The 14,007-nt window shown below is 58.6% G+C and overlaps 2 protein-coding genes across 4 annotated transcripts in view; both read right to left on the bottom strand.

Moving 5' to 3' along the window:
* EPHB2 (EPH receptor B2) overlaps nucleotides 1-5,990 on the bottom strand; it is a 163,648-nt gene extending 157,658 nt beyond the window's left edge. For 2 of the 3 annotated variants that reach the window (XM_058676615.1, XM_058676624.1), the window contains exon 1: nucleotides 5,665-5,990. In XM_058676615.1, the coding sequence (XP_058532598.1) occupies nucleotides 5,665-5,725 (61 nt within the window). In that variant the 5' untranslated portion in view covers nucleotides 5,726-5,990. The remainder of the gene's footprint in view (nucleotides 1-5,664) is intronic. The other variant, XM_058676633.1, reaches the window with a different exon arrangement.
* Nucleotides 1-14,007, bottom strand: part of C1QA (complement C1q A chain) — a 280,199-nt gene that overhangs the window by 207,636 nt on the left and 58,556 nt on the right. The window lies entirely within an intron of this gene.

Genomic DNA, 14,007 nt, shown 5'->3' with positions numbered 1-14,007 from the left:
AGCTCTGGTGTCCTCAACTATGAAATGGACACACTCTGACATCCACCTATAGGGTTGCTGGGGAAGTTGTATGAGACTCCATGCACAATACCCTCAGAACAGTGCCTGACACACAGAGGATGGCTTTTAGCATATCAGGACATAGAAGTCTGTGCTATCCCTGGGGCTAGGGAAGGCCATAGCTGGGGAGTGGATAGCACCCTTGAAACGGGGCCTTTCAATGGTGCCCCTTGCCCTGGAAGGCTCAGGACTGACGTCTTTGGCTTTCCCCTGGGTTTGAATGCAAAAAGGCCAAGGGACAGCCAGAGGCAGGAAAAAGAAACTTGGCAAAATCGCATCCATGGCGCCCAGGAAACCAGCGTCCCAGCACACGAGTGTGCATGTGTGTCCATCACTCCCGGGCCACACACAGCTCAGCCTCCTCAGATCCACATGTCCGTCTTCTCCAAGGCACTCCCAGTCCCATGCTATCACGAGGGATCTGAGGCTCAGAGATGTCCAGCAACAAGCCTGGGAACACCCAGCAAGAGACACCCCTCTGGGGCAGAACAGAAAGAGACCAGCCGCAGACTCAAGGTCCAGGGAGTCTTAGGCAGGACCAAGTTTTTGGCCATGGCATAGTGGGCAACCACCAAGGGGTGCTGGGCACAGCACGTGTCCCACATAACAGGCAGCAACTCCAGTTTACAAATGAGGACGCAGGCCCACAGCTCAAGGTCACAGAACAACCAGGCCCTCTGCCCTGAGGACACCCCCCCACTCTCACACCACTCCCAGGGAGGGGCAGCAGCAGGTGGTTCAGGGAGGCTCACCTCCCCAGACCAAGGCTCCTGGAGGGGGTGAAGGGAGGGGAGGGGTCTGCCCTGGCCAAGCCCCCAGGTGCCACGGGTGCCCCTCCCCCACCAACCCTCCGGAAGGCAGCTGCTTTTAAAGGCCCTAAAATCGTTTGCAAGGCAGCCTTATCAGACCGGCCGAGCCGATCCCAATCAGGAAGTCTCCAGGTGCTGCCTCTACCAACGGCCGTCTGCCGCACCCCTGGGAGCTGTGTAAACATTCTCAGCTTGCTGGCCGTCCCCAGCCACCTCCTCTTTCAGCCGAGCAGCCCGCCCTGCCTGCCCTGGCCTGCTTCACTTCCGCCTCTCCCAGCTTCCTGCTGAGGGTCCTCTGCCTCTTTCCCAGAACGCACGGGTCCCATCTTGGTACTGAAAAGCAAATCCACCCACCCATGGATTTCCCAGCCATGCTCCCGACCTACCAAGCCTTCAGCTAAGTGAGGCAAGCGGATCAGGTCACAAGTTGGAGTCACCTCTTCCAGGAAGCCTACCTGGATCTGCACTCCCAGAGTGCCCCTGCCCTGTGCATCCCTCATCCACCTGCCTCTTCTGGTGGGGGCCTTTCTGTGTGCAGGGCCCTATCCTCAGACCTGAGCTTACAGAAAGGTGCTGGGAAGGAAGGGCTGACTGGCAGCTATCCTAGGCTGAACGCCCAGCAAAGATGCTCAGAGAAGCCGGCCATGCCTCTGCATAGTTGCCCAGCCTGGCTCCCCACAGCAGCAGATCCCCCCTCCCACCCGACGCCTGCTATATCTTATAATATAGAGATGGACAGTAGAATGAATGAACACAGCAGTCTGCCTGTAGATTCTACAGCGTTTGGGTTTTAAATCTAAGCCCTGATTTCCTGGCTAAGACGGGTGCAGGCAAGCAGTCTCCTTCAAAAACCAGAAGCAGAAGAAACAAACATAAAAGGAAAGCCAACTCCGGCTAATCCCGCTGAAGGTCGCTTGGTCTTAGGTGATGCCCAAGAGGGCGGCACAGCGGGGCTGGCCCAGGAGCGGGGGAGCCAGGTAGGGAAAGGCGAGAGCTACACTCCCTGCCCATCAAAAGGAGACTTGTCTACCGCGCACGTGGCCCCTGCTGGAGCACTTGAACCCTTCACTGGCTGGAGCTGAATCGGCCCATTCATGATCACCCCAAACTTTGTCCCATCCCTGCTCAAACTATTCCTCAGGGTCTCCCCCCAGGGAAGATTCCCCAAACTGTCAGACTCCCTCACTCATCGTTCATCTGTGTTTCATTCTCCTGCCACTCACTCATGTGTGCACATTCGGTCCATTCAGTGTTGCTTAGCTGACGACCCCTTGCTTGGCTGAGCACAGCTCCAGGGACTGGGGGTGCCATCCCATGGCAGATTAAAGAAAAAAAATTTCTTCGTTCCTGGAACTGGCAGCCTAGTGGATAAGCAGATATCCAGGGAGGATACCAACAAGCCTTTGACACCGAAGTGGTGGGATAGAAGGTATCAAAACTGGATGAAGTAATCAGGGGAGCCTTCTGGAGGTGGTATTTGAGCAGAGATCTTTGGACCACAACTCTGCCTGCCAAAATAAACCAGCTGGTGAGTCTTTGCCTCCATGTCTTTTCCACATGCTGGTTTCTCTTCCCAGCACCCCTCAAAAGTCCCCAAGCCAACCTCCTGGACTTCGGGAATATGGCTCTGAGCACAACAGGTGGCTAAGGAAGCGCCACGTGCGGGGGTGGGGGTGGGGAGGGCAGTAAAAGCACAAGGTAAAGTCAAAGTGGCGGGCTCTAACGTGCGTGCAACGTCACCACCTCCCCGACTGCCCCAGGTGGCTAAGAACTTCCTGCTGGCAGCTCCCAGGGCTACAGGGCTCCCCTTCTCCCCTGCCAGTGTGTGTCCTTCGTGTCCCTGCCAGCTCCAGGGCCCAGAGGACATTCGGGTATATCTGGGGAAGGAATGAACACGTGCAGAGAAGGGAGCCGGGTTCTCTCCTGGTGCCCCTCGTCTGGATTCCATCTAGCGGCGGCTCTGCCACCAACGTCTTCTGCTTCACTCCCTCCAAGCTGTTTACTTGTTCATGATGAGTCTATGGTTTGGGGAGACACTAAGCACACCGTCCCCTCACAAAACCCCCCAACACACACACACACACACACACACACACACACACTCCTTTCCCACATTCCCCAGGCTGCACTGGGGGCTTGCTTAGGGCCTCAACACTCAGGACAGTCCCACTCCAGGCGGAGGGCCAGAGGAACAGGCAAGGAAGGGGAGGGTGGCCCCATAGCTTCCAGAGCCAAGTTTCCACTCAGTTTCTAGCCTGCTGCTCCCCAAAGGACCCCCCCCCCCCGGTGTCCCCAGGTATGCCCAGGGCAGCACAGCCCACGGCATCCTCCAAATCCCAGAGGTGACACCCAAGACTTCAAAGTGGACCCTCAGGTTCTCCCCCGATCTTTCCACCCACCCACCTATGCAACAGGTGCACTAAGGGTCAGGGTGCCCTACTGAGCAGATGAGAAAACTGAAGCTGGGTGCAGGAAGGTACATGCATAGGAGGGAATGGCGAGATGAGCTGAACCACTGCACACTCCAGACACTGGGGTTCCTACAGGCAAGGGAGCCAGTCCAGGCAGGGTCCCACGGTGAACCCACAACAGAGCCCTTGACCTCCACCTCATACTTTTGCCCAGCTCTTCGCCCAGCTCCTTGGCCCCAATGGGCCGATTTTCTTGGAGGCAGAAGGAGTCTGCAGCCAGGTGCAGAGGACCCCCTGCCACCCTCCTCCCACCCAGCCATGGCTTCCCTTTCCCACATTGCAATGCCCCCCAGTGGCAGGCCCAACAGCCAGGCCCCCCCCCCGTGACGTCAGCAGTGGGCCAGCCCCGTGTAGAGGCCAGGGGCCAGTCTGGCCACAGCCCACCAGATTCCAAGTACCCCCTGCCAGGGCCACGGCCCTTCCATCTACCCTGCAGTAATTAGAAACACACCCAGGCCTCTTCCAATGCGACGGGGCCAATCTTGCTGCCTCTAGCGCCGCTGACTGCAACCTAAAGAGTGATATTTATGCCAAGCTCCCCAAAACACCGTAAACATCCCGATGTAGAGCAGGCCAATGCATGAGTCATTTCTCCACAGCCACAGTTAATAAGTGGTACCCTCTGCCACATTCCCGGGCGCTCCCGCCAGTGGCTACCCTCCCTACTCCTGGAGCTTGCCCTCTGCACAGAGTGCCCATGGCACCCTTGCCATCCCACCGGCCCCACTCTGGGAGGCCGCAGGCAGCCTCCGAGTCCTCCAGGAGCCATAGGTCAGCTACCCCAGCGCCAAAAACCAGGACAGCCCTCCAGGAACACCCCCAGCCTTAGCCGCTGAGGGTGGTCACCAAGGTGCTCATTATCCAGGCAGCAGCTTAGGTTACACACCACAGGGTCCCCCATCAGTGTCACTTCCAGAGGCCGCAGCCCAGAGACCCCATGCCATCAGGTTTTGTTTAAATTGCAAATGGGAAGGGGGCTCCTGGTCACCCCAAAGTGGCCTGAGAAGAGGGTATGCAGTGCCAACCTCATCCCCAAGTGGCACAGTCCCGCAAGGTGTGATCTTGTTGGGGGACAAGAAAAGGCAGCCCCGGGGACCCAACTTGAAAGACTCAGGCCTGGGTTCCTTTTTTGTCACCTGCAGGCCGGGGTGAGCGAGGCCCTGGGCGTCCACAAGCTTCTCTGTCTGTTCAGAGGCACCAGCAAGCACACCCACCTGGCATCCCCGGCAAGCCTGATATTGAAGGTTCCCACGCAACTGCGGCGGGAAAGCACTTTGTAAAGCTTAAAGTACCTTGTCAACGGTGCGGCACGCCGTAAACCACAGAGACCGGCTCCGTGCAAAGTACTTCATAAGCTGGGACGTGCCCCACACATGAGAACCATTATTCACATTTAGCTCTTGGCCAGCACTCTGGGTTCTTCCTGGGGAACACACCCAGACCCCACCAACTTTCCTTCCCTGGCTAGCAAGGCTCTCGCCTGGGGGTCGGGTGGGACCAACACATGAGGCCACAGGGGATCGAGAGGGCCCAGCGACCCCGGCCAAGGCCAACACATGCCAAGAGCATCTGGTCCGGCCCTGGCGGCAGCTGGAGAGTTCCCGGGGCTCCAGCCGCCACGCTGGGCTGTACTGCGCACGGGGCGGTGGCCGGCAGGGGTGCCCGGAGACTCCGCGCGGCGGAGAGATGCCCACCGACCCATCCCCCGCCCCCCGCAGCCCTGCCGGGGAGGAGACCCCATTGTACGCCGCAGGCGATGGGCAGGCACCGGCGTCGGTGGCTAGCGCGCTCGCCTCGACTATGCCAGTCCGCGCTCTTCAGGGCGCGCTGGGGGCCCCGTCCCGGGTGCTCTGGACCAGGGACACCCCCCACCTCGGCCAGCCGCGGTGCCTCCTTCCCCACCCACCCCCACCCCGCTCTGCTCCCTGCCAAACTTTGCGGCCCCGACTGAGCGCCCGGACCCCCGGCCCCGCTCCACTCCACCGGTGCCGAAACAGGCCAGGCCCGCGCGAAGGGGCTGCCCGAGCCGGGGGCGGAGAGCACGCGTGGGCAGCCCCCAACCCTGGGCGGCGCTTGCCGGGCTGGCTACAAAGCCTCGGCAAGATGGTCCCTTCGCCTCCTCCTGGCACAGTCAATCAGCGCCCGCCGCTCTCCGGGCGCTCGCGGGGCCCGCGCCCCTCGGCGCGGCCGGACACACCTCCCCGCGGCCACCTGCGCCCCGCGCCAGCCCCCAGGCAAACTTTGCGGGCCGTGGGGCGGAGGTGGGCGCCGGCGGACGCTCGTGCCCGGCCGCTCCCCGCCCCCATCACCGCCCGCCGGCTCACCTTCCACGGCAGCAAGCAGAGGCAGCAGCAGCAGCGCGGCCCCCAGCCTCCGCAAGGCCATGGCTGCGCTTCCCGGGGCCTCGGGCCGCGGCGCCGCGGGGGCCCGGGCGGGAGCGCGCGCCCCGGGCTCGGGGGCCGGGGGGAGCGGCGAGGCGCGGCGCACACACAGCCGCCGCCACCGCGCAGCCAGCAGAATGAGCCATCCAGCCCGGGCAGAACGGGGACCCGGGCTCCGCCAGCGCTGGGCACGGCCCACCTGAGCCGCGGGCGCGGGGGGAGTCCGGCCCCGCCGCCGCCCCCCGCGCGCGCCCCGGCGCCCCGCGCCTCGCGCCCCGCCCCGGCCTCCACGCCCCCGGTCTCCTCGGAGAACCCCAGCCGGGGGCAGTGCGCGTCACGGAGCGTGGCGACCCCGCGCGCCCGGGCGGCCGCGACCCCGCGCTCCCCCCCGCGCAGCAGTGGTCTCTCCCGGCGCTGTGGCTCCTCCAGATAAAGCAGCGATTTCAGCCCAAATGTTTCTCAATTTTTATTGAATGCTGCAAAGCCGGAGAGCGTCTGGCGCGGCTGACAGGGGCAGGGAGAGGGAACCCGGGGGGAAGGTGAGAAAAGGGGCGTCCCAGAGCTGGGGCTGGAGCTACCTGTCAGGCCCTGGAGAGCCACCCCTCAATCTCAGCCCCGCCACTTGGGTCCCTGCGGCTTCGTAAGGGACCGAACTGCAATGAATGGGAAAAGAAAAAAAAAAAAAAAAAAGGTGGTGGTGGAGGGGTGTGGGGGAAGCTGGGAACAAAACAGGCGGCTTTCCCAGGCGCTGGGGCCGGGCTGGGGCCTTGGCGCGGCCCCCAGGGCCTGGGGGCGTCCCTCCGGCAGCGGTGGGCCGAGCCCTGGCAGAGCCCAGGCAGACAGACCCCAGGCCTCCCCTTGCTGCCTCGTTGTTCCCAAAGAGCTGACAGCCCCTCCCTGCAGCCCATGCAAGTCAGATTTCTGGTTTTCTGTTGATCTTGGTCCCCGTACAGTTCAGGAGTGACAGCGGCCCGTGCTAGGGGTGGCCAGGTTTGGGGTGGGGTGGGGGGAGCCCTCACTCAAACCGGCCGAGTAGAATGGGACTGTGCCTGGCTGTGGCTCCATCAGGACACACCCCTTGGGCCATTTCTGTGTGCCCAGCCCACTCTGACAGCCTTTATCACCGTCATCGTTAGCAGGCTTTGCTGGGCTGGCTGGTGGGCGAGCTGCAGGCACCCCGCTTCCGGCCTTAGGGAGCTGCTCTCCGGACCAATAGATTGAGATCTCTCGGAGCTGGGCATTCTGGGCGGGTGGGTGCAGGAGCCCGGCAGGTGGTTAGAGTTCACTCCAGACTTCACCTGCCCCTTTGTCCCAAAAACTCCCTGAATGCCCCAAGAAGCCCTTTAAGATCTAACCCTAGCACTAAAAAGGAAGTGCAGACTGAGAAAATGGCCTCTGAGGTTGGGAAAATTGGGTCACCTTTGACAAGTGGGAGAGTTGTCCTGAAACGGATGCCATCCTGAAAGACCACCAGGAGGGAGATGGGCCCCCAAGGCAGGGAGCAGCCTTGCAGAAGGAGCAGCCAGCACCCCCTGCACCCAGGTGGGGTTGGCTGGGGGTGGGGCCAGCTCCTCTGTCCTTCCTGATTGTCTCCCTGTGCAGGAGAACCCAGGCACCTGGAACCTGTCCCACCTGGGCGCAGGCCTCCCAGCAGAAGGGCTCCCAGCAGTGCCAGGTGCCCGCTGTTTATTGAGCATCTACTAAGTGCTGGGTGGACTGTGGACTCAGCCTCCCCTGTGTCCATCGACTTGCCCCCAGCATCCGTGGGGGATCCGGAGGCGTGTTGTGTGTGCTGTATCCTCTTTCGCCTTTAGCCCTGTGAGGGCTGGAACCACAAAGGACAGCATCAGTGACCAGTCCCAGATCACAGTGAGTGGAAGCTACACTCCAACGACCCTCTCCTCCTCCCGCCCGTCCCACATCAGCACTGGTTCCCTTGTAGCTTTCAGCTCAGGCAGTCATTTGGTGGACTTCCCAAACCTCATTTTACAAATAAGGAAACAGAGGCCAAAGAGAGAAAGTGGTTCACCCAGTAGGTGATGAAATTGTCATCTGTCCAGGGAGGGCGCTTTATCCGTTAGACATAAAATAGCGCCAGAAATTGTTCCCTCCCCACTTCCTCTCCGTCCTTCTATCTGAGCTACCCAAGGGGGCCTGGGTTTGCGATGGGGCCAGGCCCTGCCTCCCGGGTCTCTGTCACCAGCTTGCTTTCTTCCAGGCTAAAAGGTGGGAGTCGGGAGTCCCAATCAAGCCCCTCCCCGCCACCACCGTAACTCTCACAGACCTTGGCCTTGGGGCTCTCCTCTGCCAGCTTCCTTGCTAATTACATTTCTTGGAAGCTGAGCAACCCACTCGGCCTCTGGCTGGTGTCTCTGATTGTGGAAAGGTGTCTTATTTGTATATCTTTTCTACCTGTAGCTGGGAAGTCACCTGTGTGTGGGCGGGGCCTGGCTCGGAGTGGGGGGGGGGAGTAGATGGCCTGCTCCTTCACTTCCTCTCTGAGGAAGATGCAGTTTAGGCTCGACTGGTCTAATGACAACAGCTCCTCGCATTTGCAATCACGCTTTAACAGTTTGCAGAGCAGCGTTCACACCCTTCAGCTCCACTCGTGCTAATTCACCCAGCCTCCCTTGCGGGCCACCTGGCAATGGGGCAGAGCTGTGCTGCCCAAGGGGAAGGGGCAAGGAAGGCCTTCGCCCTAGGACAAACCCCAGGTTTGGGTTTTGGCTCAGCTGGAAGGAGGCTTCAGCAAGCTCACTTCTCTGGATCTTTCTCAATCCCATCTGATGGACAGGCATGACCTGGCACCTGCTGCCAGGCAGGCACTGAGGGATGCAGGGGACACAGCTGGGGACCTGCCAGGCTAGCCCTGCTCTCCAGGAGCTTATGCTCTTCAAAAATTAAAAAAAAAAAAAAAAAAAAGGAAAAGGTAAAGTCTGTTTTAATTCAATCTTGCCCTGAACTTTCTGGAATGCCCTGGTGTGCCTAGCGACCAGAGGATGACCTGCACGGTTTTAGGAGGCAGCAGCACAGAGTGATGGAGCAGTGATTGATGGTGATAAGAGGCTAGTCCAGTCTAGGGGTGGGTGGTGTCAAGCAGGATGCTGTCAACAGATACTGGGGGTGGGAGGAGGTCCTATGTAGACCCCCAAGTGCAAAGCTCCCTAGGTAGGAGAAAGTGTGGGGGATTAGGCCAGGACCCTGAACCTGGGTTGTGTATTGTAAGCACAAAGGGAAGCCACAGAGGACAAGTAGGGGAGTGAAGGGACCTGAGGCAAAGGACCTGAGGCAAAGGAAGCTGTGTGAACTTGATGGAGTAGAGATAGATGCTAACCCTGGCACCATCCTCCCAGTCCATGGAGCTGGCCTGGCTCCTGTACCCATGTCTCTGAGACCCCAGCCTTCCCTTAACCTACTGTGTGACCTTGAGCAGAGCAGTCACCCTCTCTGGGCTCAACTTGCACAAATGCAAAATGAGGGCATTTGGCCAAGGGAAACCATCTAAAGCCGTGTTCGACCCTGGCCCTCCCAGCATGGTGGACTCGGTGGGGGCAGGCGGGCTCAGAAGAGGCTCTCTCGCGGAGGAGGAGGAGGGGTCTTGAGAGGTCTGTTGTCCTGACTGACAGGGCCTGGACAGCAGCCTGGGTCTCTGACTCCTGCCCCAGGGCCTGCCGTGCCCACACCAGGACTGAAGGGGACCCTCGGACAGTGTGAGCTGTAGCACCCTTGCAGCCGGGCCACACTCAACTCCTGCTTCTGCCACCAGTTTGCTGTGTGACCCTAGTCAGGGCCTGTCCCTTCTCTGACCTTGAGTTGGGAGAGTCACACTTCTGTCCTCAGGAAGCTGTACAATAGGAACACAGTCCATATCCCACATGTAACTTTAAAAACCTATAGTAGCTACATTAAAAAAGTAAAAATATCAGGGCAATGTAGTGGCATAGCAAGCTAGACCTCCACCTGTGGCGCCAGCATCCCTTATAGGCGTCCGTCTGAGTCCCAGCTGCTCCACTTCTGATTTAGCGCCTTGCTAAGGTGTCTGGGAAAGCAGAGGAAGATGGCCCAAGTCCTTCAGCTTCTGTACCCACGTGGGAGACCCAGAAGGAACTCTTGGCACCTGGCTTTGGACTGGCGCATGTCCGACCATTGCAGCCATTTAGGGAGAGAATCAGTGGATGGAAGATCTCGCTGTCTCACCTTCTTTCTCTGTAGTTCTGCCTTTCAAATAACAGTAAACAAATCTTTTTTTTTTTTTTAGATTTATTTTTATTACAAAGTCAGATACACAGAGAGGAGGAGAGACAGAGAGGAAGATCTTCCATCCGATGTTTCACTCCCCAAGTGAGCCGCAATGGGCCAGTGCGCACCGATCCGGATGCCGGGAACCGGGAACCTCTTCCAGGTCTCCCACACGGGTGCAGGGTCCCAAGCTTTGGGCCATCCTCGACTGCTTTCCCAGGCCACAAACAGGGAGCTGGATGGGAAGTGGAGCTGCTGGGATTAGAACTGGCACCCATATGGGACCCTGGGGTGTTCAAGGCGAGGACTTTAGCCGCTAGGCCACGCCGCCGGGCCCAGCAAATCTTTTTTTTAAGATTTATTTATTTTTATTGCAAAGTCAGATAGACAGAGACGAGGAGAAACAGAGAGGAAGATCTTGCATCCACTGATTTACTACCCAAGTGACCTCAACGGCCGGTGCTGCACTGATCCGAAGCCAGGAGCCGAGTGCTTCTTCCAGGTCTCCCACGCGGGTGTAGGGTCTCAAGGCTTTGGGCTGTCCTTGACTGCTTTCCCAGGCCACAAGCAGGGAGCTGGATGAGAAGCGGGGCTGCCGGCATCAGAACCGGCGCCTGCCCATATGAGATCCTGGCGCATTCAAGGCGAGAACTTTAGCTGGTAAACCACTGCGCTGAGCCCCAACAAATCTTTTTTTTTTTTTTTTTAACAAAAAGACACAGGCGGAATTGATTTCCAATTATTTATTTAACCAACATACCCAAAATATCGTGAATTCAGCATGCAGCTAATAAACAATGTTACCTTTGCTTTTTTCCACTGCATCTTTGGCCTTTGGAGTCGAATATATGTGTCCCAGCATCTTCTATCAGCCTTGTTCCAAGTGCTCAACGGCCACGGGTCGGCAGGGCTACACAAAGGAACCTGCATCTAGGTGATGAACCGGGATGATCCTATACAGGAACGTGCGGTCCTTGGTGCAAGTTGTCCAAAGCCTCCTCCAGGGGCCAGAGACGGAGGCTCTCCTGGAGGACTGAGTGAGGCTGGCCTGCAGGCTAAGATGCCATTGGCACGCCTGGTTGGAGTTGTAGCTCCAGCTCCAGGTGATGTAGACCCTGGGAGGCAGCGAGGGGCGACTCAGGTTCTGGAGCCCTGCCACCTGTGTGCGAGCTCCGGATGGAGTTCCTGGCATTGGAAAGTGAACCGGTGCATAGGGACTCCTGCTCGCTCGCTTCTCCCTCTCTCACTGCCTCCTCTCTCCTACTTCCTCTTGCTGGTTCTCAAATAATCACCTTGATTATCCTACATGGGCAGTGGCTCAAGAGTTGATTGCCCCACTTCCGATCCAGCTCCCTGCTAATGTGCCCGGGAAAGTAGCAGAAGATGGCCCAAATGCTAGGTTCCCTGCACTCACATGGGAGTCCTGAAGAAGCTGTGGGCTCCTGGCTTCGGCCTGGCTAGCTCTGGCACTTGTGGCCATCCCGGGAGTGAACCAATGGTTGGAAAATTTCTCTTTCTCCTCCTCTCTCAGTGACTCTGCTTTTAAATAAAAATAAATATTCAAAAAATAATAAAAATGCAGTAACAAGTGTTCAAAAGGAAAATGAAGATCACTTATAACCCCCAGGCCGGAGGCACTGTGGGTACTTTGGCGCTTTTCCCGCCAGGTGCAGGTCTCTTGCACATTGCTGTAATACTGCTGTGTGTGCAGGCCTGTGTCCTGTCCCTGTTCCCTTCCAGCACTGTGGGGCAAGTTGGTTTGGGCTTACTCCAGGAAAACAGTGCTACACAGCCAGCAGCTCTGGGCCTTCCAGTGTGTGCCTGCAGCCTCTGCTCTGCCTTGATGCGCCTTTATGCCCAGGGGCTGCAGGAATACCCAGGAGGGAGGGTCTGCTGAAAGCTGACGGCATTTGATTCTTCCCCACCCCCCACCCCCCACCCCACCCCCCCGGCCCTGCCTGGCTCTTTGTGAGGCTAGGCTGGGCTGGGCTGTGGCTCCCAGCAGCCAGTCTCTCGACTGCCATCTGGTGTCCCTGTAAGTTACTGCAGCTCCAGGAGCACCACTTTACTTTCTGACCAGCCTTCCCTGGTAGGGAATCATCTGAACTTGCATCTGGGCAGGGGCTTCCTGCTGCTCTCACTGGGCAGCGCCGTAGCTCTAGAACAATGTGCGCTGGGATCCAGATCCAGCCCCGTCTCTTCTGGGCTCTGGGTCCTGGGCTATCTCCCCTGTCCAGGTGTCTCAGCATCCTCTTCTGTAACATGGGCTAGCATACCTGTCTTCTCTGAAGTCGGGAACTTGAAGTGAGAAGCCGTGTGAGGTGCTGCATGCTGAGATGGGTCCACAGTGCCTAGTGTGCCCCACCATCTGGTGTCAGGAAGAAAGGAAGCTGCGGGGGCTGCTACTCCTCCTCCCTCTCCAGTTCTCTGTTCTGAGCTCCCAAGGCCCTGAAACCACCCATCTCCAACTGAGATACTTGGCTGCTCTAAGCCCTCATTGGCTCCCTAATACCTGCTGCAGTGAACACAACCCCCCAGCACCTCATTCAAGGCCTCTCAGCGATGGGCCCAGATAGATCATCTCCCCAGTCTCGACTCCCACGGTCGACGCCCTCTGCCCCAACCACGCTGTTGTCCTCAGATCTGTACCTTCCACCGCCATGATCTTCTCAGCAGCTTCTGTCTGGATCTTATTCTGCCCGGACGCTCTGGCAAAATCCAGTGCATCTTCCAGGGGCCATGCCACTCCTCCAAGAACCACCCCGGCCCCCTTCCAGGCCTGCTGACTCCCTGACATGCTGATGGCGGGCACCTCCATCTCCATCTTGTATCCTCCACAGCAGCCTTGCCTGGGCTTTGCGGGAGGGGAGGAATGTTGCCCAAATCTTGTGTGATCTTGAACTTCCCTCTTCCTGCCTCTCTAGACCAGGGGATACCTGGGGACGGACTGCATCCTGTTCACCTCTGTATCCAGAGTCCAGCCAAGGGCCCGGCTCACAGCTGCAGGGGAACTGATGGCTGTGCTGACTTGAAACTTTCTCTCCTGGGCAGAATCTTCCTTAGCATTGGAGACAGGTGGCCCAATACTGCCCAGTGTCTGTGAGTCACAGATCACCACCAGGAGCCAAAGGTACACTCCCTCCAGGGAGCTGGGAAGACCTGGGAGCCGTGTGAACCCTGGTGGCAGCAGGAGAGGGGAGGGGGTCTGGCTTACAGGGTAGCCTGGTCTGGCGCCCTGCTCCCTCCATTGTCTGCTTTGATCTCCCGTGAGCCTGGCCGCCTTCTCCACCTCACTGTGGAAGAAATGGAGGAAGTGACTTAGTTAAGGTCTCTCTACAGCCTCAGGAACACTGAGCTGGGAGCCAAGCCTCTGGTTCCCTGGGTCCCTGGGCCCTCTTGAAGCCTACAACTGTGTTGTGGTTGAAAAGGTACCAGACTGCAGTTCAGGAGACCAGAGTTCAAATCCTGATGCAGCCATTGGCTCTCTGCATGGTGATCCAGCCTCAGTTGGGAAGCCTCAGTTATCGCGTGGCGGGACCTGTTAAAAGATAAAAGGAGGGCCCGGCGGCATGGCCTCGCCATGAAAGCCCCGGGATCCCTTATGGGTGCCGGTTCTAATCCCAGAAGCTCCACTTCCCATCCAGCTCCCTGCTTGTGGCCTGGGAAAGCAGTCGAGGACGGCCCAATGCATTGGGACCCTGCACCCGTGTGGGAGACCCAGAAGAGGTTCCAGGTTCCCGGCTTCGGATCGGCGCGCACCAGCCCGTTGTGGCTCACTTGGGGAGTGAATCATCGGCCGGAAGATCTTCCTCTCTGTCTGCCCTCCTCTGTGTATATCTGGCTGTAATAAAATGAATAAATCTTTAAAAAAAAAAAAAAGATAAAAGGAGCCAGGCACGGGACACACCTCTGCCCACCGGGGAGGGCCCTATCCAGGTGAAAGGTCACCACTGGTTCCCCTGAGCCTGGCGCTTTGATCCCAGCGCCCCAGAGCAGTGTAGTTTATGGCAGTTCACTGGGCCAACCATTTCTCAGGCTGCTGTTCTT

The sequence above is a fragment of the Ochotona princeps genome, chromosome 2 (assembly GCF_030435755.1).
Source record: "Ochotona princeps isolate mOchPri1 chromosome 2, mOchPri1.hap1, whole genome shotgun sequence".
Lineage (NCBI taxonomy): Eukaryota > Metazoa > Chordata > Mammalia > Lagomorpha > Ochotonidae > Ochotona > Ochotona princeps.
Note: the sequence above shows the minus strand (reverse complement) of the source record. Positions and strands in the feature narration are given on the sequence as shown.